Raw genomic sequence first — 25,899 nt, forward strand, 5'->3', positions numbered from 1 at the left:
CACAAACACACACACCACACACACACACACACACACACACACACAAGCCAATACTGCACACATGCGCACACACGAACACACGCACACACACACACACACACACACACACACACACACACACACGCACACACACACACACACACACACACTTGACGTCCGTATGTCCGTCCGTCCGTATGTTATGTCCGTCCGTTTGAGCACGGCATTTAAACAGCTATAACTCCAGTTTGCAGCATGCCACCGAGTCCAAATTTGGTATGTGGACTTTGACCACCAATAGGGACGAACTGTAATTACTTAAGCCCCGCCCCCTCTGTCTGCCCATTGGCTGGGCTTTAAACAGCCATTATTCCCAGTTCGCAGCATGCTACCAAGTACAAAATTTGGTAAGTGGACTCAGACCACCAATAGGGACGCACTGAAAGTAGTTAAGCCCCGCCCCAAAGGCACCGCTTCCTTCACACAGGGTGCGTTTTTTTTTTACACAATGTCGGTTCCACAGCGTTTCAAATATCATCGAAATGAGGTAATTAAACGCCGGCACGGGGATAGAAACCTATGTTTAAAACCTTGGCAATCAATGTGTTAACAACACATTGGCTGCCAAGAACGCAGATCTGCGCTCTTTAAAAAAAAAAAAAAAAAATCAAAATAAATGTTTTAAAAAAAATGTGTTTTTTTAATTTTTTTAATTTTTTAATTTGAGCCAAAGACCAAGGAGATATGATTTTCCGAAGATTTAGACTCCCATCCACTTCCTTGTTAACTTAAAACTTAAAAATTCTGTATCTCGGCTCCTGAGTACGTTTTTTTTTTGCATCGAAAAAGTCTGGCAGTCTACTGTAGAAAAAAAAAAGAAGATGGCAGCCAATGTGTTAACAAATGTCCACAGCTTATCACATACAGTATACTCAGTCTGTCTGTCTCTCTTCCTGTCTGTCTCTCTTCCTGTCTGTCTCTCAGCAGTCTCCTGGTAGGCTGGCACTACAACAGGACACATTTCCCAGAACCCCCGGCGGTGGCCAGACCCCACAGCACCCTGGGATTATACCGGAGGAGGAGGCGGGCTTCCCGGGCCTCCTGGCCAATCGGACGCCGCCGGGTCACGACCCCTTCGAACAAAGCCGCATGACCCCGGGAGGGCCGCCTCCAATGGAGAAGGCAGCGGCCAATGAGATGGGTGCGAACGCTCTGGACGGACCAATCAGCTCGCTGCCTCAGCTTGGAGACTCTGAGGAGAAACTGAGACAGGTAACTAATGTACTCACATGTTGTACTCGAGTAAATGTACTTTAGTTACTAAACTCAACAGGAAGTCGGCCATTTTGATATACTAGATGTTAGGGCCGCTACGTCGCACCGCGGTATGCAGTGGTGGAAAGTAACTAAGTACATTTACTTAAGTACTATACTTAAGTAACATTTTGAGGTGTTTGTACTTTACTTGAGTATTTCCAATTTCCAGTACTTTTACTTCTACTCCACTACATCTCAGAGGCAAATATTGTACTTTTACTCCACTACAATTACTTGAAAACTTTAGTTACTAGTTACTTCTCAGATATAAACTATGATATTATGAAACATACATTAAGCACTTTAGCCCTATTTTATACCTGGGCTATTTTCAAATATTTAGTACTTTTTCTTTTGGTACTTTAAGTACATTTTGATGCCAATCCTTTTGTACTTTTACTCAAGTAAAATTTGAATTTTGGACTTTTTACTTGTAACGGAGTACTTTTATATTGCAGTATTGGTACTTTTACTTAAGTAAAGAATTTAAGTACTTTTTCCACCACTGGATCTGACCAATATGTCTGAGTCATAGTGACAGGTAACAATGTACTCACATGTTGTACTCGAGTAAATGTACTTAGTTACTAAACTCAACAGGAAGTCAGACGTTTTGATGTACTAGATGACCACAAGTAAGACGCGCGAACGCGGGAAGCGAACGCAGCTGGAAAATAACCAATAAGAAGAATAGAAAGGAATGAGCGAGTGTAGAGAAGTGGGTGGTACAGTTAAATGAGTGAGAACAGGGCCGCCACAAGAAGGCTCCATACCGCTAGGCCCATGTTTTTTCTTTTTTTTTTTAACCCTTTAAGCCCTGAAGAAGCATCTGGGTCACTATTTGATTTGAGCTAAAAAAAAAGCATTATTTTACACTTTGGGCTATTCAAAAATAGCAGATCTACAAGCTCATAGCGCGGCACCGAGTGCCGCGCTATGAGCTTGTAGATCTGCTATTTTTGAAAATTCGTGAAAATGTGTGCAAATCTTTGAATATATATTGTTTTAAAGCGAAAATGTTCTACTTGAATCTTTGCTTTTGGGGGTCCCTGGAACATAATATTTTTTAGATGGGGGTCCGTGGCTAAATACACGTCATTTTGGGGGTCCTTGACATGGAAAAAAGAACCGCTGATATTATGGCGACATAAGTTTTTTTCAAAAAACTGTTGAATCCCCCAGAAGCAAAGCTTTGAGTTACAAACGTTCGCTTTTCTAACTCAAAAAACTCAGATTTGCAAAAGAAATAACGATTTTTTCAAAAATAGCAGATCTACAAGCTCATAGCGTGGCACTCGGTGCCGCGCTATGAGCTTGTAGATCTGCTATTTTTGAATAGCCCAAAGTCTAAAATCTGTAAAGTTATTAAAATGTGACACAGACTCGTCCCAGGTCTTAAAGAGTTAATGTTTTTTAGTCTTTGTAGTTTGTGAAATGTGTTTGGTTTTAGGCATGTTGCAGAGGCTGTTGTGCATTTTTTATCAAAGCATTGTCTTACATTCCTGCGTTCTTCATGCATGTTTATCTTTTTTGGGGCAAACTGTTCTCAAACTAAGGCTAAGTTTTCAACTTGCCATCCGGGGCCTGAAATATGCACAAATGACATGGAATTCTTAGATATCCCAATAGATTAGACCCTCCAGAAAAATGCGTTTATGCGATCGCAGAATTTACCGCATAATCAGCAAAATGGCGCATAATTATGCGGGGGTAACGTTTTTTCAAAAAGGCCGCATCGCATCGCATAATATGCGATTCGCATCGCATATTTCCGCAAATTTCGCAACAAACATATTTTGCATTTTTTGCAACTTTTCGCATATTGCATATTTCGCATATTGCCGCATATTTCACGACTTTCCGCATATTTTGCAACTTCCCGCAATTTCACCGCATAAAATTGCAAAAAAAACTGCATATTTCGTTGCAAAATCAAGGATTTTAGCCCGCATAATCAAGAGTTTTAGCCCGCATAATCAAGAGTTTTAGCCCGCATAATCAAGAGTTTTAGCCCGCGTTTTTCTGGAGGGTCTAATAGATGAAGTCGTGTAGATGCTTGTAGATGTGTTATTTTTGACTGTCGCTGCTATATTTTTTCTCAGAGGAGTGTAATTAGTCACCCAGGGGCACAGGCGGATTTCAGCCACACTGTAGTGCATGCAGCCAATGAGAGCGTGAGTCACACGGGGGCGGCCAATGAGAGCGTGAGTCACATGGGGGCAGCCAATGAGAGCGTGAGTCACATGGGGGCGTGGCTGCACACACACAGACAGAGACACACAGACAGCACGGTTTCATAGTAGGCTCCACTTGCGCCGAGGCGCGCCTTTGGCGCGACTCCTTCCGCTGCGTTCGCAAATATGTCTGAGTCATAGTGTCAGTGGTTTGTGAACAATATGTCTGAGTCATAGTCGAATTAGACCGAATTAGACCCGAATTAGACCCGAGAATTAGACCCGAATTAGACCCGAATTAGACCCAAATTAGACCCGAATTAGACCAGAATTAGACCCGAATTAGACCCGAGAATTAGACCCGAATTAGACCCAAATTAGACCCGAATTAGACCAGAATTAGACCAGAATTAGACCGAATTAGACCGAATTAGACCCGAATTAGACCCGAGAGTTAGACCCGAATTAGACCCGAATTAGACCCAATTAGACCCGAATTAGACCCGAGAATTAGACCCGAATTAGACCCGAATTAGACCCGAATTAGACCAAATTAGACCCGAATTAGACCCGAATTAGACCCGAATTAGACCAAATTAGACCCGAATTAGACCCGAATTAGACCCGAGAATTAGACCCGAATTAGACCAAATTAGACCCGAATTAGACCCGAGAATTAGACCCGAATTAGACCCGAATTAGACCCGAATTAGACCCGAATTAGACCCGAATTAGACCAAATTAGACCAAATTAGACCCGAATTATACCCGAATTAGACCCGAATTAGACCCGAATTAGACCCGAATTAGACCGAATTAGACCCGAATTAGACCAAATTAGACCCGAATTATACCCGAATTAGACCCGAATTAGACCAAATTAGACCCGAATTAGACCCAAATTAGACCCAAATTAGACACGAATTAGACCCGAATTAGACCCAAATTAGACCCAAATTAGACCCAAATTAGACCCGAATTAGACTCGAATTAGACCCGAAAAATTTGCGGCGCACTGCGTCGCCCCCAACTCCAAATTATTTTACAGTTGTGGCCCCCTGCCTAATCTAGTTGAATACCCCTTTAACCCCATGAAGACTTGACCCTAACCCTAAACTTTTAGTTTTTGTCTCATTCCTGAGACAATAAATTGATGACCGGGCAGAAAGATGCTAATGCCTCCAGTAGGAGAGACTCTGACGTTCATCTACTGCAGTGGTTTTCAACCTTTTTTTGCGTAAAGGACCCCCAAATTGACACACATTAGCCCAGGGACCCCCATTTTGAAAAGAAAAGCCAGGGACCCCCATAAGAGACTATTTTTTACGTCTCTAGCAGTGATTTTCAACCATTTTAATTTCAAGGACCCCCCAGTTTTAACACGCATTAGGGGCTACGGACCCCCATTTAATGGCATTTCTATATCTGGGACCCCAATTTATATTATAAAATCAATGTTAATCTAACTCTGAGAGTGTACAAATGGAACCAAATGGACCCTAACGGGTCTGTAACTCTGAGAGTGTACAAATGGAACCAAATGGACCCGTTAGGGACCCGTTAGGGTCCATTTGGTTCCATTTGTACACTCTCAGAGTTACAGACCCGTTAGGGTCCATTTGGTTCCATTTGTACACTCTCAGAGTTACAGACCCATAAGGGTCCATTTGGTTCCTATCCATCATTTAGCTGGGAACCCCTGGAACTCCCTCAAGGACCACTGGTGGTCCCCGGACCACTGGTTGTGAAAACCACTGCCTCTAACTGTGTGTGTGTGCGTGTGTGTGTGTGTGTGCGTGTGTGTGTGCGTGCGTGCGTGCGTGCGTGCGTGCGTGTGTGTGTGGCGAGGCGAGCGGGGGAAACTCTTTCTTATTGGCTTTTCATGATGTCTTCTGTGTGTGTGTGTGTGTGTGTGTGTGTGTGTGTGTGTGTGTGTGTGTGTGTGTGTGTGTGTGTGTGTGTGTGTGTGTGTGTGTGTGTGTGTGTAGCGTCAGAGGCTCAGACAGCTCATCTTGCGTCAGCAGCAACAGAAGACGACCCTGAGGCTGATGGAGAAAGGTCTGCACGAAGCCCCTCCCCTCACCAGACCACCCTCTGCTGCCCCTAGTGGACACTCCGCCGGTCCCTCCTCCACAGGGGGGTGGTCCCTGGAGGAGCCCGTCGTCGTCCCCCCTGCTGTGGGGTACGCTCGTCCCCCACCACCCTACCCAGGGACCCCCTACCCCCCCAGACACACTGTCAGGTAATCACTGTAAACCCCCTGTAATAACCTCCCTACCCAGTGATGAACAAACATAACCTTTATTAACACATTAACCGCCGAGACCGTAGTCCTACGGTCCCCCTGCTTTTTCCTTTTTTTCGATTTTTTTTTATTTTTTTCAATTTTCTATGGGGACCATTTTCAGTGTAACACCACCGGAAGTGACCCGGAAGTAATATCCCGTTTTTTTGTTTCCCGTCGGCCTCCATTCTAAGTGGGACACTAAAACCATTATAAAACCTGTGTAGTTTTTTCTCCTGGCATTTCCCATGTTAACATAAACGGTCAGAACTCAAACATGGCGGCTCCTTTTGACACGCGGTCTGGACTAAAAGACGAAGGGACGCGTGCACGTTGTTTACAAACAGTCCATCGCGGATTCTGAAGGATTTTAACGGGGTCTATGGCGACTTGAAAAAAACAAAAAACAACAATAAAACCTTGGCACTGGTGAGTACCTTATGAGATTAGCCCTTGGCGGTGGATGTGTTAACTCATGTTATGAACATGAGTTGTATGTTTTCGTCTCCCCCCCCCCCCCTAGCCAAGCTAACATTGTTCAATTCAATTCAATTCAATTCAATTTTATTAAAGTGTCAAATCACAACAAGTTGTCTCAAGACACTTTACATGTAGAGAAGAGACCCAACATCCCACCCTGAGCAAGCAATTTTGCGACAGTGGCAACGAAAAACTCCCTCTTAATTCAACAGGAAGAAACGTCAGGCAGACCCTAGGCTCTAGGGCGGGGGCCTTCTGCCTCGACCGTGTTGGGGGAAAGAAGAGAGAGAGAAAGGGAGAGACAGAGGAGAGACAGAAAGAGATACAGTGCAAGCAGTAACAATAACAATAATAGCAAATATAATAGTGTAAGATACTAGCATATGATAGTATAATATAGTACAGCAATAGTGTGTATGCAGTATATAATGGAATAATATAAAAATGTTTAAGATAATATAATATACAGTATAGTGTAGCGGTATAGTGTAGTGTAGTAGAAGTCCACGGTCGTGTCCAGGTCGTGCTCCATGGAGAGGCCCGGTCCGGTCCGCAGTCACAGTCTTGAGCCGCAGCTGGGGGTCCGTAGTAACAGTCCATAGACTCCATGGAGAGGCCCAGGCCCGGTCCGCAGTCACAGTCTTGAGCCGCAGCTGGGGGTCCATAGTAATAGTCCATGGACCTGCGACGTGGGTGGTAGAAGAAACTCCGGGGAACGAGTCCCCGGTTGTAGAATTAGTGGCAGGCCTTACTAGAGCGTGAATTCGTACAGGGTTAATTACGATTGTACCAATGGGACACAAACCCACACAACCAAAGGGAGGACGAGAAGAGAGAGGACGAGGGGAGAGAGGAGAAAGGGGAAGGTGGGGGAGAGAGGATGACTATAGGGAGACTGAGTCTATACACTTCGGCTATAGGCTTTATCATAGAGAAAGGTTTTTAGTCTAGTTTTAAATATACAGAGTGTGTCTGCTTTACGGACTGAGACTGGGAGAAGGTTCCACAGCTGAGGTGCTTGAAACTTAAATGCTCTACCTCCTGTTCTAGTTTTTTGGGGGTTTACTGGAGCCGTAAGCATTTTTTCATACTGTCGACGCAGTGGTGTTCTGGCTGGTTTATGGGGCTCGATGAGTTCTTTGAGATATACTGGTGCCTGTCCATTGAGAGCCTTGTATGTGAGGAGGAGAACTTTAAACTCTATTCTGTATTTAACCGGGAGCCAGTGCAAAGAGGCCAATGAAGGAGTGATATGATCTCTTCTTCTGGTTCCTGTCAGTATGCGCGCAGCGGCATTCTGGACAAGCTGCAGGCTATTTAGGGACTTACTTGGGCAGCCTGATAGTAAGGCGTTGCAATAGTCCAGCCTAGAAGTAACAAATGCGTGGACAAGTTTTTCTGCATCATTTTGGGACAGAATGTGCCTAACTTTTGCAATATTACGCAGGTGAAAAAAGGCATTTGTTCAAGCTTCACGTGACACGTGACCATATGTTGAAAAGGGTGTTGGAAAGGGTGTGCTTTGATTGGCTAGCGAGATGCATGACGAAATACATACCTATAAATATAGATGTGTCACTTCGAAAACATCGTTTACATGTTTCGAAGTGACATCGGTGCCATCGGCCCAAGCTAACATTTAGTCAGGAGATATTAGCAGAAAAAAGTTCCAATCTTGGAATAAATTCCTTACAAAAAAATCCTCGCCAATGTGTTTGTAAAAGGTGTCTAGTAACACATCTCACACAGACTGGAATGCACTTTCCCTAGTTTCCCAGTTTCGAATTAGACCGAATTAGACCTAATTGGACCCGAATTAGACCGAATTAGACCTGAATTACACCCGAATTAGACCGAATTAGACCTGAATTACACCCGAATTAGACCGAATTAGACCCAAATTAGACCAAATTAGACCTGAATTACACCCGAATTAGACCGAATTAGACCTGATTACACCCGAATTAGACCGAATTAGACCCAAATTAGACCGAATTAGACCCGAATTAGACCGAATTAGACCCAAATTAGACCCGAATTAGACCGAATTAGACCCAAATTAGACCTGAATTAGACCGAATTAGACCTGAATTAGACCCGAATTAGACCGAATTAGACCTGAATTACACCCGAATTAGACCGAATTAGACCTGAATTACACCCGAATTAGACACGAATTAGACCCGAATTACACCTGAATTAGACCGAATTAGTCCCGAATTAGACCCGAATTAGACCGAATTAGACCCGAATTAGACCGAATTAGACCTGAATTACACCCGAATTAGACCGAATTAGACCCAAATTAGACCAAATTAGACCTGAATTACACCCGAATTAGACCCGAATTAGACCCGAATTAGACCTGAATTAGACCGAATTAGACCCGAATTAGACCCGAATTAGACCGAATTAGACCCGAATCAGACCGAATTAGACCCGAATCAGACCGAATTAGACCTGAATTACACCCAAATTACACCCGAATTAGACCCGAGTTAGACCGAATTAGACCCAAATTAGACCGAATTAGTCCGAATTAGACCCGAATTAGACCGAATTACACCCGAATTAGACCGAATTAGACCGAATTAGACCAAATTAGACCCAAATTAGACCGAATTAGACCCGAATTAGACCCGAATTAGACCGAATTAGACCGAATTAGACCCGAATTAGACCGAATAAATTCCTTACCAAACATCCTCACCAATGTGTTTGTAAAGGTGTCTAGTAACACATCTCACACAGACTGGAATGCACTTTCCCTAGTTTCCCCACACCTATCCATCAGCCAGGCTAACATTGGTCAAGTGACACCTGACAATATGTAATATCGACAGGATTAACCCATTGAGACCTGAAGCCGATTCTACATGTCTCCTAAATCTCAACAGTTTTCTGAAAAACGTTTGTTTCTATATCAGTGGTGCTCAAGCTTTTTCATGTCAAGGACCCCCATAATGATGATGTATTTGGCCCCCATCAAAATATTTTTTTCCAGGGACCCTAGAAGCAAAGATTTGAGTAAAAAATGTTCGCTTTAAAATAATATAAATATATTAATTTGCACACATTTTCTCGATTTTTCAAAAATAGCAGATATACAAGCTCATAGCGCGGCACTCGGAGCACAGGTCTCCTCCGCCAGCGCACCTGTGCTATTTTAACCAAAGGAAATCACTTACCCTAGTTGTTTCTGTCGAATAATTTCGCGCTTTTTGCGGTTTTGGGCGAAACATTCGCGTTTTTTGCGGTTTTGGGCGAAAATTGGTCGTTTTTTGCGGTTTTGGGCAAAAAAATCGCGGTTTTAGCCGCAAAAAGAATGTTCAAACGCGCGCATGCTGAATTCGGGCGCGCGCGCCCGAATTCAGCATGCGCGTGTTTGAACATTATTTTTGCGGTTTTGGGCGAGTTTTGGGCGAAAATTTTGCGCTTTTTGCGGTTTTGGGCGAAACATTTGCGTTTTTTGCGGTTTTGGGTGAAAATGTCGTGTTTTTTGCGGTTTTGGGCGGGTTTCGGGCGAAAATTTTGTGGTTTTAGCGGTCATTTAGAGGTCATTCTTTTTGTTAACTGGCGGACCTGTGCTATTTTAACCAAAGGGAAATCACTTACCCTATCTTTAATCACCTTTAACACCTATCCATCAGTCAAGCTAACATTGGTCAAGTGACACGTGACAATATGTAATATTGACAGGATTAATGGAGAGTGTCGTTTCCTCTCCGTCCGTCTCTATGTGTCCGTCTGAGAACACCCAACATTGGTCAAGCTGCATGTGACATCCGGTGGTGTGAAGTAACTAAGTACATTTACTTAGGTACTGTACTTAAGTACACTTTTGAGGAATTTTTACTTTACTGGAGTGTTTCCCATTTTCTGTACTTTTACTTCTACTCCACTACATCTCAGAGGCAAATATTGTACAATTATTTGAAAACTTTAGTTACTTTTCAGATATAAATTATTATATTATAAAGCACACATTAACCACTTTAAACCTATTTTATACCTAGGCCATTTGAAAATAGCAGATCTACAAGCTCACAACGCGTCGCATCGCGACGCGTTGTGAGCTTGTAGATCTGCTATGTGAGCTTGTAGATCTGCTATAGAAAACTGCAGGCTTTGTATTCCTGGAAAGTTGCAAAGCAATAATAGATCCCATTGTTCTCGCCTTAATAAAAATGTGAATAAAAAAATTGGCATCTTTTTGGGGAAAAAAAAAATCCTGCCTAACGATGATGTCACTGGTAGACGGGTTTCTGGACTGTCCACAGCCCTCCTATGAGACACAGACCAAGTAGAAAATAATTGTACCATTTTAATCATGAGTATTAGTGAGGACCAATTATATGAAGATAGGTTGAAAAGCGGTGAAGTCGTCCTTTAAGTAAAAGTATCAATACTGGACTGTAGAAGTACCTCTGTTACAAGTAAAAGTCCGGAATTCTAAATTTACTTGAGTGAAAGTGCAGAAGTATTGGCATCAAAATGTAGTTAAAGTACCAAAGGTAAAAGTACAAATATGTTTGAAAATAGAGACGCGTTGTTTTTTTTCGTTTTTTTCTTATTTTCAAATATGTAATTTTTATTTTCATTATTATATACATTATATACATTATTTTCAAATATGTAGAACGACTAAAACGACTTTTTAAAAAATTAAAAAAATTAAAAATATATATATATATATTTATTTATTTTTACATTTAAAAAAAAAAAATTTGACCCAAAGACCAAGGAGATATGATTTTTCGAACATATAGACTCCCATCCACTTCCTTGTTAACTTAAAACTTAAAAATTCTGTATCTCAGCTCCTGAGTACTTTTTTTTTTTCAATGAAAAATCTTGGTGGTGTTCAGACGCGGCCAGAAATAATTTTGGCAGTGAATGAGTTAACTCATGTGATGAACAAACATCTCTCCTATAGGTTCAGTTACGCTGCAGCAGCTCCTCCAGGAGCCGTAGGCGTTCACCAGGGCTCTGTCCCCGGGCTGCCTCTGTCTGACAGGAGGTCCATGATGCCTGGAGAAGCCATCAGACCTCATGCTCCCATCATACCAGGTATATAGTCAGCGTTGCCAGGTCCTTTTTATTATAAGTTATAGCCCCCGAGATTTTATATGAAAACAGCGGATCTGTAGGTCTGTATACAGAGGTTTAACCCTTTAAGCCCTGAAGAAGCATCTGTGTCACTTTTTGATTTGAGCTAAAAAAAATAATTATTTTACACTTTGGGCTGTTTTTTCAATTTTTCTATTTTTCTATTTTTTTTCAAAATTTTTTTCAAAAATATTTCATTTTTTTTCAAAAATATTTCTTCTTTTTTTTCAAAAATATTTTAAATTTTTTTCAAAAATATTTCATTTTTTTTTTTAATATTTAAGCTTGCAGATCTGATATTTTTGAACAAATCGTGAAAATGTGTGCAAATCTTTTAATATATATATATATTGTTTTAAAGCGAAACATTTTAACTCGAATCTTTGCTTCTGGGGGTCCCTGAAACATATATTTTTTTTAGATGGGGGTCCGTGGCTAAATACATGTCATTTTGGGGGGGTCCTTGACATGGAAAAAAGAACCACTGATATTATGGCGACATAAGTTTTTTCAAAAAAACTGTTTAATCCCCCAGAAGCAAAGATTTGCAAAAAAATAACAATATTTCTAAAATAGCAGATCTACAAGCTCATGTAGCTCATCAAGCCGCGCTATGAGCTTGTAGATCTGATATTTTTTGAATTGCCAAAGAGTAAAAAAAAGCTTTTTAGCTCAAATCAAAAAGTGACACAGATGCTTCATCAGGGGTTAAAGTGTTCCTGTGGCTCATAGTTAGCCTGGTAAACCCTCCCTCTAGAAATCTCAATTGTATTTTATTTCAGGAGTGAGTCTGGCCTGCAGCAGACCTTATATGGGCAATTTGGCTGTGGGCTGGAGATGGGCGGGAGTAATGTAGCTTTGATGTCCAAGTGGCCCTTTGATGTCCAATTAAGCCACTTCAGGCTGCAGTGATTATCACCAGGAGTCATTGGTTTGTCTCTGATGTTAACGAGCAGCTTGTATGAAAGGTGTGTCGATTAATGACGTGTGAACCACTCTGGTTCCACTCTGATTGGCCTATACCCCCGCTGTCAATCACAAAACAATGAGCGGACGCTGATTGGCTCGGTTAGTTTTTAATTCCGCTAGAAACTCCCACAATGGTCCAATCAGGCCAGACTCACTCCTGGAATCAAATGGAAATGAGATTTCCGGAGGGAGGGTTTAACCAGGCTATAGCCCATAGTCACATCTGTAGATCTGTATACAGAGGTTTAAAGTGTTCATGTGGCCCATAGCAGTGGTGGAAAGTAACTAAGTACATTTACTTAAGTACTATACTTAAGTAACATTTTGAGGTATTTGTACTTTCCTTGAGCATTTCCAATTTCCAGTACTTTTACTTCTACTCCACTACATCTCAGAGGCAAATATTGTATTTTTACTCCACTACATTTACTTGAAAACTTTAGTTACTAGTTACTTTTCAGATGTAAATTATTACATTATAAAACACACATTAACCACTGTTAAACCTATTCTATACATAGGCTATTTGAAAATAGCAGATCTACAAGCTCACAACGCGTCGCATCGCGACGCGTTGTGAGCTTGTAGATCTGCTATTTTCAAATATTTAGTACTTTTACTTTTGGTACTTTAAGTACATTTTGATGCCAATACTTTTGTACTTTTACTCAAGTAAATTTTTAATTCTGGACTTTTACTTGTAACTGAGTATTTTTATATTGCAGTATTGGTACTTTTACTTAAGTAAAGAATTTGAGTACTTTTTCCACCACTGGTCAACAACCGCAATAATTATTACAATAATTATTATTATTATTCATGTTCCTCCAGGCCCCGCGCAGTCCTTCCTCCCCAGAACCATCCAGCCGCATTGCATCATGGGACAGCCGTTCATCGAGCTCCGACACCGAGCGCCAGCGCCAGACCTCATGAGGCTCCGCCTCCCTTTCCCCCAGCTCCTCCCCCCACCGCACATGGACTCCGCCCACCAGACCTCCCTCCTCCAGCCCCATGGGGGGGGACCCCCCCTCCGGCCCCCCCCCACCCTGCTAGGTCTTGGCGTTGTCGGCATGATGAACCCCGTTGCCTCGGCAGCGGCACAGCATCATCATCATCATCATCATCATCAGATGTCATCAGTGGGTCACCACGGCAACGCTGGGATGGGGGAGGGGCTTGAGGAGGAAGCGGACGACTCGGCCGTGAAGGACCTGGAGGACGTGGAGGTTAAGGACCTGGTGGACCTGAACCTGATGGACCCTGATGATGGTAACATATGTATTATTAATAATATTAATATTAACTAGAAAAAGTGCTCCTCGGAGCACAACTCTCCGCAGTTGGGAATGTTGGGAATGTTCTATCTGTATAAGTGTCCTATCCGTCCTGTCTGTATAAGTGTCCTATCCGTCCTGTCTATGTAAGTGTCCTATCCCTCCTGTCTGTGTAAGTGTCCTATCCCTCCTGTCTGTATAAGTGTCCTATCCGTCCTGTCTGTATACTGTAAGTGTCCTATCCGTCCTGTCTGTATACTGTAAGTGTCCTATCCGTCCTGTCTGTGTAAGTGTCATATCCCTCCTGTCTATGTAAGTGTCCTATCCGTCCTGTCTGTATAAGTGTCCTATCCGTCCTGTCTGTATAAGTGTCCTATCCGTCCTGTCTGTATAAGTGTCCTATCCGTCCTGTCTGTGTACTGTAAGTGTCCTATCCGTCTGTGTAAGTGTCATATCCCTCCTGTCTATATAAGTGTCCTATCTGCCAATTATGTATCAGCCATGCAGCCAATTCGTGATGGTTCCTGTCTTACCTCACTTTGACAGTGACAAAGACACTGTCAAAGTGACGCCATGTATTTATACAGTATTTCACCGTATTGTCACGTGTCACGTGAGGCTTGACCAATCGGTGTGTCATATTTAGAAAGTGAAAACAATACTCTCCTCCGGAGAGTAATAATAATATTAAAGACCTGGTGGACCTGAACCTGATGGACCCTGATGATGGTAACATACATTTCATTTATACCTATTATTTTTACTTTTTGTCTCCGCCAGGAGACATTGTTTTCACTTTCCACAAGCTAACATTGGTCAAGGCTCACGTGACACGTGACAATACGTTGAAAGAGTGTGCTCTGATTGGCTAGTGAGACGCATGACGTATCAGCGGCCTATAAATACATGTGTCACTTTGAAAGAGTCTGTGTCTCTTTCAAAGTGAGGTAAGACAGGAATAATCACCAAATGGCTGAGAAATGGCGGAGTAACACTTAAGACAGGATTAATCAGGAACAGTACTGGCGGAGACCTGTTCTCCGAGGAGCACATTTTCTAGTTTAATTTATTTTTTCATATTATATTTATATACATGACATACATGGCATTTATACCTCTGGGACCCCAATTCATATTGTAAAATCAATGTTAATTTAACTCTGAGAGTGTACAAATGGAACCAAATGGACCCTATGTACACTCTCAGAGTTACAGACCCATAAGGGTCCATTTGGTTCCATTTGTACACTCTCAGAGTTACAGAACCATAAGGGTCCATTTGGTTCCTGTCCATCATTTAGCTGGGGACCCCCTGGAACCCCCTCAAGTAAGGTTAGATTAATGATTGAAATGCATTAATTAACAGGTGATTAATGATTGAAATGCATTAATTAACAGGTGATTAATGATTGAAATGCATTAATTAACAGGTGATTAATGATTGAAACGCATTAATTAACAGGTGATTAATGATTGAAATGCATTAATTAACAGATGATTAATGATTGAAATGCATTAATTAACAGGTGATTAATGATTGAAATGCATTAATTAACAGGTGATTAATGATTGAAATGCATTAATTAACAGGTGATTAATGATTGAAATGCATTAATTAACAGGTGATTAATGATTGAAATGCATTAATTAACAGGTGATTAATGATTGAAATGCATTAATTAACAGGTGATTAATGATTGAAATGCATTAATTAACAGATGATTAATGATTGAAATGCATTAATTAACAGGTGATTAATGATTGAAATGCATTAATTAACAGGTGATTAATGATTGAAATGCATTAATTAACAGGTGATTAATGATTGAAATGCATTAATTAACAGGTGATTAATGATTGAAATGCATTAATTAACAGGTGATTAATGATTGAAATGCATTAATTAACAGGTGATTAATGATTGAAATGCATTAATTAACAGGTGATTAATGATTGAAATGCATTAATTAACAGGTGATTAATGATTGAAATGCATTAATTAACAGGTAAGGAGGATCTGGACCTGGGTCCCAACGACCTGCACCTGGACGACTTCCTGTTGTCGGGGAAGTTCGACCTGATCGCGTACGCCGACCCCGAGGGGGGGGAGGAGCTGGACCTGGGGGAGGAGGAGGGAGGCCACGCCCCCCCCCAGGTGAAACAGGAAGCCGGGGAGGCGCCCGTGGTGATGATTGGACGCGGCCAGGCCTCCCTCGTCAAGATGGAGTCCCTCCCCCCCGCCGCGCTGCAGCATGCCTCCTCGCCGAGACCCAACAACCACCTCCTGAGCAAGGTACCAGCTGGTGTTACTGGTTTCTACTGGTTTCTACTGGTTTCTACCAGGTTTTAATGGTTTCTACTGGTTTCTACTGGTTTCTACCAGGTTTTAATGGTTTCTACTGGTTTCTACCAGGTTTTACTGGTTTATACTGGTTTATACTATTAACACGTCGGGTGCCGATCACGGTCTGAACCGTGTGTTTACATAGTAGCTCTGGAGCTTGTTCAGAGCTGCAGCTCGTCTGGTGTTCAACCGCCCCAAGTTCTGCCACACAGCTATCCTTCTCCGTTCTCTACACTGGCTCCCCGTAGCAGCTCGGATCCAGTTTAAAACCCTGGTGCTAGCCTATAGGGCAGTGAAAGGAACAGCTCCTTCTTACCTCCGGGCTATGGTCGATGCTTACACCCTTACCCGACCACTTCGGTCTGCCACCTCGGGGCGACTGATTGCCTCGTCACTCAAGGGTCCTTCGTGTCGATCGACACGGTCACAACTTATTTCTGTTCTGGCCCCACAGTGGTGGAATGAACTTCCCACTGATGTCAGGACAGCAGAGTCACTGATGTCAGGACAGCAGAGTCACTGATGTCAGGACAGCAGAGACACTGATGTCAGGACAGCAGAGTCACTGATGTCAGGACAGCAGAGACACTGATGTCAGGACAGCAGAGACACTGATGTCAGGACAGCAGAGTCACTGATGTCAGGACAGCAGAGTCACTGATGTCAGGACAGCAGAGTCACTGATGTCAAGACAGCAGAGTCACTGATGTCAGGACAGCAGAGTCACTGATGTCAGGACAGCAGAGTCACTGCCCATCTTTCACCGTAGGCTGAAAACCCACCTCTTCAGGAAACACTACCCTTCCTCTTTGCCTGGCTTACTTGTTGTTAACTAGTTGTACGAACTCTTGTTTTATTGTTTTATTGGATCTTGTTTATTCGTTACACTTATTTGTATTATCTCGTGCTCATTTGATTTAGCTATTTTGTCTCATGTGTTTAAGACAGTAGGTAACTGATATATTGCACTTTTACCTTAGCGCTAGGTATACTCTTGGTTGCTTGTTTTTGCAGGAAATGCGGGAAAGTGTGTGTGTGTGTGTGTGTGTGTGTGTGTGTGTGTGTGTGTGTGTGTGTGTGTGTGTGTGTGTGTGTGTGTGTGTGTGTGTGTGTGTGTGTGTGTGTGTGTGTGTGTGTGTGTGTGTGTGTGTGTGTGAGTGAAAGAGTGAACATGACATTTCTCTCCTCTCGTCCCCAGGACACTGCCACTGCCAGTCCCGTCCAGACACACCCACACAGACAGCTCCTCCAATCAGAGCAGAGATCAGTCCTCCAGGTTCCGGGAGGATCATCGTCAGTCCTGATGTCTGCAGGTAAACCTCCGCCTCTGTCCATCCTCCATCCGTCCATCTATCCCTCCATCCTCTATCCTTCATTCTTCTACTCCCTCCATCTCTGCGGGTAAACATCTATCCCTCCATCCCTCTTATTATTCTATCCCTCCATCCCTCCACCCTTCCATACTCTATCCCTTCATCCCTCTCTCCTCCATTTCTCTCTCTCTCTCTCTCTCTCTCTCTCTCTCTCTCTCTCTCTCTCTCTCTCTCTCTCTCTCTCTCTCTCTCTCTCTCTCTCTCTCTCTTATATTTTAGAGCTTACTCTGTAGAACCCATGGATTAAAGTTCTTCAGATTTCAGTCATTTGGATTCCATAGAAGCCAGCATGTCTTCTATGGAAGCATGTTGCGCAGCAAAAATAGCCGATCTACAAGCTCTCAATGCGTCTGCGACGCATTGAGAGCTTGTAGATCGGCTATTTTCGGTTATTTTACGATTAGAGCATTTGAAGTGGTCAAACTAGCAATATGTTCAGAAGCATCTTCCATAATATCTTATTCGTCTCGGATATTTCATATACAAGCAAAGGTTAAAGCCTGAATCTGTAATTTCTTCACATGGTTGGCAGTGTGTAGAACAGCAGGAACAATATTACTATATAAAGCATCCTAATTGTACATAATGTATTCATTGTTTAGGAATCGGCGCTAGTGTGTGTGTGGGGGATCCTTTCACACGGTTTCACAAATCGCACATTAGGACATTTTCAGTCGTGAGATTTGATTTAGCTTTAATCCATGAGAACCATGAATAAAGGTCTCCGTCCCCCAAGTTAACCAAACGTGGCACAGTGTGGGCTGGAACATAAACGTGTAAGGAACAGATAACTGTGTAACTGCAGCAGTCATACATATGGTGTAAGGAACAGATAACTGTAAGGAACAGATAACTGTGTAACTGCAGCAGTCGTACATATGGTGTAAGGAACAGATAACTGTAAGGAACAGATAACTGTGTAACTGCAGCAGTCATACATATGGTGTAAGGAACGGATAACTGTAAGGAACGGAAAACTGTGTAACTGCAGCAGTCATACATATGGTGTAAGGAACCGATAACTGTGTAACTGCAGCAGTCATACATATATGGTGTAAGGAACCGATAACTGTAAGGAACAGATAACTGTGTAACTGCAGCAGTCGTACATATGGTGTAAGGAACGGATAACTGTAAGGAACGGAAAACTGTGTAACTGCAGCAGTCATACATATGGTGTAAGGAACAGATAACTGTGTAACTGCAGCAGTCATACATATGGTGTAAGGAACAGATAACTGTAAGGAACAGATAACTGTGTAACTGCAGCAGTCATACATATGGTGTAAGGAACAGATAACTGTGTAACTGCAGCAGTCATACATATATGGTGTAAGGAACCGATAACTGTAAGGAACGGATAACGGTGTAACTGCAGCAGTCATACATATGGTGTAAGGAACAGATAACTGTAAGGAACAGATAACTGTGTAACTGCAGCAGTCATACATATGGTGTAAGGAACAGATAACTGTAAGGAACGGATAACGGTGTAACTGCAGCAGTCATACATATGGTGTAAGGAACAGATAACTGTGTAACTGCAGCAGAGCTTCCAGCTGCTAAAGCAGAACAACAGGTCAGATACAGTAGCCTGGGATCCAGCCTGATTCGCTACGTTCGGCGGACTTTTTTCTCTCTCTCTCCGCTTATCAGTCAGGAACGCCTCCTATCCCCAAGGGAGGCGGGACATGACAAACGAGTTTCGAGTCGTGCCGTGGCTTCTGATTGGTCTGTGGTGCGGGGGGGGGAGGCGGGACAAAAAAAAAACCAGTGTGATCGTTGTGATTCGTCATTCGTTTGAACAACATCCAATCAGCAACGACGTTGCCTAACGTAACATATGTAGTTCCAGTGTAGTTCTGCAAGACGAGTCAATGGGGTGCATTCCAGACTGAGAAGCGGAGAGAGAAAGAAAAGTCCATCGAACGTAGCGAATCAGAGGCTGGATACCAGGCTAGGGTTCTGCAACAAAGGTCAGATACAGAGGCTGTCTGACACACTCTCTCTTTCTCTATCTTATCCACTCCCATCATCTCTCTCTCTCTCTCTCTCTCTCTCTCTCTCTCTCTCTCTCTCTCTCTCTCTCTCTCTCTCTCTCTCTCTCTCTCTCTCTCTCTCTCTCTCTCTCTAGGACAGCCATCTGTCTTCCAACAACAGCCAGGGAGTGGTTTCAATCCATCGTCTCACCCCCCGTCTCACCCCCCGTCTCACCCCCCGTCTCACCCCCAGTCTCACCCCCAGTCTCACCCCCCGTCTCACCCCCCGTCTCACCCCTCGTCTCACCCCCAGTCTCACCCCTCACCTCACCCCCAGTCTCACCCCCAGTCTCACCCCCAATCTCACCCCTCGTCTCACCCCTCGTCTCACCCCCCACCTCACCCCCAGTCTCACCCCCAATCTCACCCCTCGTCTCACTCCCAGTCTCACCCCCAGTCTCACCCCCAGTCGTCTCACCCCCCACCTCACCCCCAGTCTCACCCCCAGTCTCACCCCCCACCACACCCCTCGTCTCACTCCCAGTCTCACCCCCAGTCTCACCCCCAGTCGTCTCACCCTCCACCTCACCCCCAGTCGTCTCACCCCCAGCCCCCCTCCCCTCAGCCCCCCCCTCCTCCCCTGTCGTCCAGGCTGTTGCTCCTGGAGGAGCAGCCGTTACTCCTGCAGGATCTCCTGGACCAGGAGAGACACGAGCAGCAGCAACACAAACACATGCAGGCTCTGATAAGACACCCCACAGGTAACATGTGTACCCTATAGGTACCCTACAGGTACCCTACCTACAGGTACCCTACAGGTACCCTACAGGTACCCTACAGGTACCTATAGGTACCCTACAGGCTCTGATAAGACACCCCACAGGTAACATGTGTACCCTACAGGTACCCTACAGGTACCCTACCTACAGGTACCCTACAGGTACCATAGAGGTACCCTATAGGCTCTGATAAGACACCCCACAGGTAACATGTGTACCCTATAGGTACCCTACAGGTACCCTACAGGTACCCTACCTACAGGTACCCTACAGGTACCCTACAGGTACCCTACCTACAGGTACCCTATAGGCTCTGATAAGACACCCCACAGGTAACATGTGTACCCTATAGGTACCCTACCTACAGGTACCCTACAGGTACCCTACAGGTACCCTACCTACAGGTACCCTATAGGCTCTGATAAGACACCCCACAGGTAACATGTGTACCCTACAGGTACCATATGTACCCTACAGGCTCTGATAAGACACCCCACAGGTACCATATGTACCCTACAGGCTCTGATAAGACACCTCACAGGTAACATGTGTACCCTATAGGTACCCTACAGGTACCCTACAGGTAAAATAGGTACCCTATAGCAGAGGTGGAGACTTGGACTCGAGACTTGAGACTTGACTTGACTTGAACGCTAAAGACTTGAGACTTGACTTGACTTGAGCCCTCTTGACTTGAAAATTCAAGTCTTTTCAAGTCACTTTCAAGTCACTTAAGCAAGCCAAAAATGTTTAAAAAGTGTGCGTCAACTATAATGTTATTAGTCAGAAATCCCGGCCGTCAGTGACACCTAGTGTAGTGTTGCCAAAGCTGCTTATTTACCCTAACTTTTGGACAACATTTGGCTTGTTTTTGGCACACACACACACACACACACGCACACACACAGAGTCCGTAAATACACAATATTTTCGAGCTGCGTTCGCCTCCAGCGTTCGCGCGTCTTTACTTGTTGTATACGTTATATTGTAGTAACATACTCTACCATACAGATTGTACAAAATGACATTATACTCATTAAAAAGGGCCCTTTTTAAACCCTGTCCTGAAGGAGGAAATTAAAAGTACAGTATCTGCGTTCTGTTGGCCTGGAAGAACCCTTGTTTTAAAACAAATGCAAATTGTGAAAAAGGACTTGTGTGGGACTCGAAACAAAAAGCTGAGGACTTGGACTTGACTTGGGACTTGGCTGTGTTGACTTGGACTTGACTCGGGACTTGGCTGTGTTGACTTGGACTTGACTCGGATACCTCTAAGACACCCTACAGTTAATAAAAATCACACCCAGTGTGAAGTGGGCGGTGTGTGGTCATCACAACATGACTCACCTAAAAAACCCTAACCCACCTAATAACCCTATGGCTTTTTCCATAAGTCCATACTGCCATTCATAGGGCTGCATATGTGTCATGTGTCTCGCTAGCCAATCACAGTCCCGAATTTGGCAAAGTCAGCCAATCACATTACAGCTAGTGGCGATGACACTAGCTGTAATGTGATTGGCTGACTTTGCGAAAGTATCAATTTGCATTAACAATGGAAGGGTTAGGGGTATACAATGCGTTGTAGACTATTGTCCAATCATGGTGCAGGATTTGGTCAGTGTCCAAACCTCACTTATAGGGGGCGGTTACACCGCCCCAAAAAAATGCAGAGGAAACCCATGGAGGCGAGAAAAAGGCGTTTTTTTTCTCCAAATGGAATAAAACAAGGACGTGAACGAAAGGACGTGTTTTACACTCATAGAAACAATGTCGCCTCCCGGGTTGCCAGATCCTGTGCGCATATCCCCCCCACGGATGCGTCGACCGGGTATGGTCTAGTAGAGTTAAAGAGAGCGCCGGATATATCGCCTCCCATCCACTAGCATTGAGTTGCTCACATGCAGTGTTTTTGCGCCTTTTTGTGTCGTTTTTGCGCCTTTTTGCGCCTTTTTGTTTATATAAATTATATATTTAATATAATACTTTATATATCATTTTAACATGAGCATGATGCAGTGAAGCATCCATCCATCCATCCATCAGTAAAGACGGTGAAAAGCAGCGTTAGTTCAGGGACGTGCACAGATAGACTCTAGGTGGCGCTAGAGCAACCTGCCCTTTTTCCCTCTTGACCAGAAGTGCCCTTTTTTTTCTTCAGTTTACAGCAGGGGTCTTCAACAACAGGGGGGTCCGGGGACCCCTAGGGGGGTCCTCAGAGTTACGACAGGGGGTCCGCCAAATCTTTATGTGATATGATTTTTTCTTTTTTACCATAACCACTCGAAACCTAGCATCCCTTTTCTGAGGAGAACTTTAGCCAAAAATATCAGATCTACAAGCTCCTGTGGAGCTTGTAGATCTGATATTTTTGGCTAAAGAGGTATAGGTGTAGAGGGGAAAAATATAGGTGTAGAGGGAAAAAAATATAAGTGTAGAGGGAAAAAATAGGTATAGAGGGAAAAAATATAGGTGTAGAGGGAAAAATATAGGTGTAGAGGGGAAAATATAGGTGTAGAGGGAAAATATAGGTATAGAGGGAAAAAAATATAGGTATAGAGGGGAAAATATAGGTGTAGAGGGAAAAAATATAGGTATAGAGGGAAAAAATATAGGTGTAGAGGGAAAAAATATAGGTATAGAGGGAAAAAATATAGGTGTAGAGGGAAAAAAATATAGGTGTAGAGGGAAAAAATATAGGTATAGAGGGAAAAAATATAGGTGTAGAGGGAAAAAAAGAATAGGTAGGTAAAAAAATAATAAAAAAAAATAGGTAGGTAAAAAAAAAAATAGGTAGAGGGAAAAAATATAGGTGTAGAGGGAAAAAATAGGTATAGGTGTAGAGGGAAAAAAAGAGCAGACCAAGTAAACAAAAAAAAGTATAATTTACTTGAGCACCTGCCCCTCTGTGCACGCCACTGAGCGTTGGTTTATTAGAGACACGAGTCAAACAAACACCTGTCTGTCTGTCTGTCTGTCTGTCTGTCTGTCTGTCTGTCTGTCTCCAGATGACTCCATCATGAAGGCCAAGATGGTCGCCCTCCAGGGCATCAACAAGGTCGTAACCCAGAGCAACTTGGGACTAAACCCCATCAACAGGTACCTCCCCCCCCCCCCCCCCACACACACACACACACACACACACACACCGCATCACTTCCTGTGGCTAGTTAGTCTCTGAATGTTATATAGAGTCTAGAACTACACCTCCCAGAAATCCGAGAGAGGAAACTGGTACTTCCGTTCACAAAAATATATTTTAAAATATCTCTACATTTTATTTTTTAATTTTCATTTTTTTCCTTTTTTTTCCCATCTTTTTTTCCCCATTTTTTTCACGAAAATATATTTAAAAATATCTCTACATTTTATTTTTTAATATCCATTTCAGCTTAGCATCATGCTATACATGCTCAGATGATTTTGATTCATATCAGAATACATTTGCGCGACTGTAAAGATTAACACATTGAGTGCCAGGGGTTTTTTCAAAACAGGGTATACCTCCAGTGCCTGGAATTTTAACCATTTTTGGACCTTTTTCAAGTAGTCACAAAACATTTTCAGTGATCACCGTCCTCACGGTGATCCCCTCATTACACACATAGAGGTCTCGTACAATCCGGGGAAAAAGATTTAAAAACATTCGGTCATCCGTTCCATAGTTGCAGCCAGTTGAAAATAGTCGAAAATACATCGTAAAAACAAAAAGTACACAGGAGCCGAGATACAGGCTTTTGAAGTCATAACTTAACCAGGAAGTGGATTGGAGTCTAAAGGTCCTTACACACCGGGGCGATTTTTTCGTGCGAATAATGCGTTTTTAAAAAAAAACCTTATAAAGTCAATGGCTCCGTACATGGAGTGAAAAAGCAAAGCGAAAAAGCGTCTTTTAATTATTCGGAACGAGTCCGAATTTTGCGTATATTTGCTATATTCGCCGGTATGTAAGAACTTTGAATCAGGGACGTGCACAGATAGACTCTAGGTGGTGCTTGAGCACCTGCCCTTTGCCCTCTTGACCAGAAGTACTCACAACGCGCGAGGCGTTGTGAGTACTTGTGAGCTTGTAGATCGGCTATTTTTGGCAAGGAGGTATAGGTGTAGAGGGAAACAAGAGCAGACCAAGTACACACAAAAAAAGTATAATTTACTTGAGCACCTGCCCCTCAAAATGTCTGTGCACGCCCCTGCCTTGAATCTTCGTAAAATTATATCTCCTGGTGCTGTGAAGGGAAAAAAAAAAAAATGATTTTTTTAATTTTAAATTTTTCATATTTTTTCCCAAAAACGGCCATAACCGTTTTTGGCACACCTTGTTTGGATTATGAAAAACGCTCCGGACCGTTTTTGGCACTCAATGTGTTAAAGGGAAGTGGGGGAGGACGAGGCTTCACACCTTATATGGCAATCACGATCAGAGCTTCCGAGTCCCAGACTGTACGACCGGAAACAGATCTGACCATGTGGCTAGTGACATCACGTCCTGTGGTGGGCCCCGTGACCTCACTTCCTGTTTGTACGTTTCAGGTTCCACCAGGCTCCAGCAGAGGCCTTGAGACCCGAAGGAGGCACCACAACTACACAACAAGTACACAGCAATACACAACCGTGTGTGGTATGTACACAACGATACACAATCTACAACACATGTAATAATATTATGTTATGTATTATATAATTATAATAATAATCTACAGCGTTGGTTCTCAAAGTGGGGGTCCGGGGACCCCCAGGGGTCCTTGAGGGAGTTCCAGGGGGTCCCCAGCTAAATGGTAGTTAGGGACCAAATGGACCCTTATGGGTCTGTAACTCTGAGAGTGTACAAATGGAACCAAATGGACCCTTATGGGTCTGTAACTCTGAGATTTTCGATTTTCGATTTTTACAATATGAATTGGGGTCCCAGAGATAGAAATGCCATGAAATGGGGGTCCGTAGCCTCTAATGCATGTCAAACTGGGGGGTCCAAGAAATTAAGATGGTTGAGAATCACTGCTAGAGAGCCGTAAAAATCTTCTCTTATGGGGGTCCCTGGCATATCTTTTCAAATGGGGGTCCGTGGGCTAATAAATGTCAATTTGGGGGTCCTTGACATGAAAAAGTGTGAGAACCACTGATCTACAACACATGTAATAATATAATATTATATATATAATTAGACCGTCCAGAAAAATGCGTTTATGCGATCGCAGAATTTACCGCATAATCAGCAAAACGCCGCATAATTATGCGGGGGTAACGGTTTTTCAAAAAGGTCACATCGCATCGCATATTATGCGCATCGCATCGCATATTATGCGCATCGCATCGCATAATATGCGATTCACACCGCATATTTCCGCATATTTCGCAACTTTTAACATATTTCGCATTTTTCGCAACTTTTCGCATATCGCAACTTTTCGCATATCGCAACTTTTCGCATATCGCAACTTTTCGCATATTTCGCAACTTTCTGCATATTTCGCAACTTCCCGCGGTTTTCACCGCATTAAAAAAAACGCATAAAATTGCAAAAAAAACCTGCATATTTCGTCGCAGAATCAAGGATTTTTGCCCGTGTTTTTCTGGAGGTTCTCTATAATAATAGAGATGTTTTTTCTGTGTGTTTTCAGGATGGAAAGTTGACCCCTCAGGTGACCCTCAGGCCGAACCCTCCTAACTTTGGATCAGGATTTATCAGTGAGTGCATACATATACACAGGGGTCAGGGGTCAGGGGTTAGGTGAGTGCTAGGTGTGAGGTCTATAGTATCGCCCTAGCATTCTGAGCAGCCTAGGGGTTAAGTCAACCAACATCACCAAAATGAACCTCTCTCTATCTCTCTCTCCATTT

The 25,899-nt window shown here is 43.2% G+C and overlaps 1 protein-coding gene across 1 annotated transcript in view; it reads left to right on the forward strand.

Annotated features, from left to right (window-relative positions):
• Positions 1-25,899, forward strand: part of LOC311038684 (histone-lysine N-methyltransferase 2C-like) — a gene marked incomplete at its 5' end in the record, with an annotated part of 190,283 nt that overhangs the window by 98,480 nt on the left and 65,904 nt on the right. Inside the window, 10 exon segments of the mRNA XM_084048252.1 lie at positions 964-1,251; positions 5,459-5,712; positions 11,171-11,304; positions 13,144-13,581; positions 15,593-15,879; positions 17,129-17,243; positions 19,438-20,043; positions 23,070-23,160; positions 24,592-24,679; positions 25,680-25,746. Coding sequence (XP_083904378.1) covers positions 964-1,251; positions 5,459-5,712; positions 11,171-11,304; positions 13,144-13,581; positions 15,593-15,879; positions 17,129-17,243; positions 19,438-20,043; positions 23,070-23,160; positions 24,592-24,679; positions 25,680-25,746 — 2,368 coding nt within the window.

The sequence above is a fragment of the Gymnoscopelus microlampas genome (assembly GCF_963454915.1).
Source record: "Gymnoscopelus microlampas genome assembly, chromosome: 22".
In the NCBI taxonomy this organism is placed as follows: Eukaryota; Metazoa; Chordata; class Actinopteri; order Myctophiformes; family Myctophidae; genus Gymnoscopelus; species Gymnoscopelus microlampas.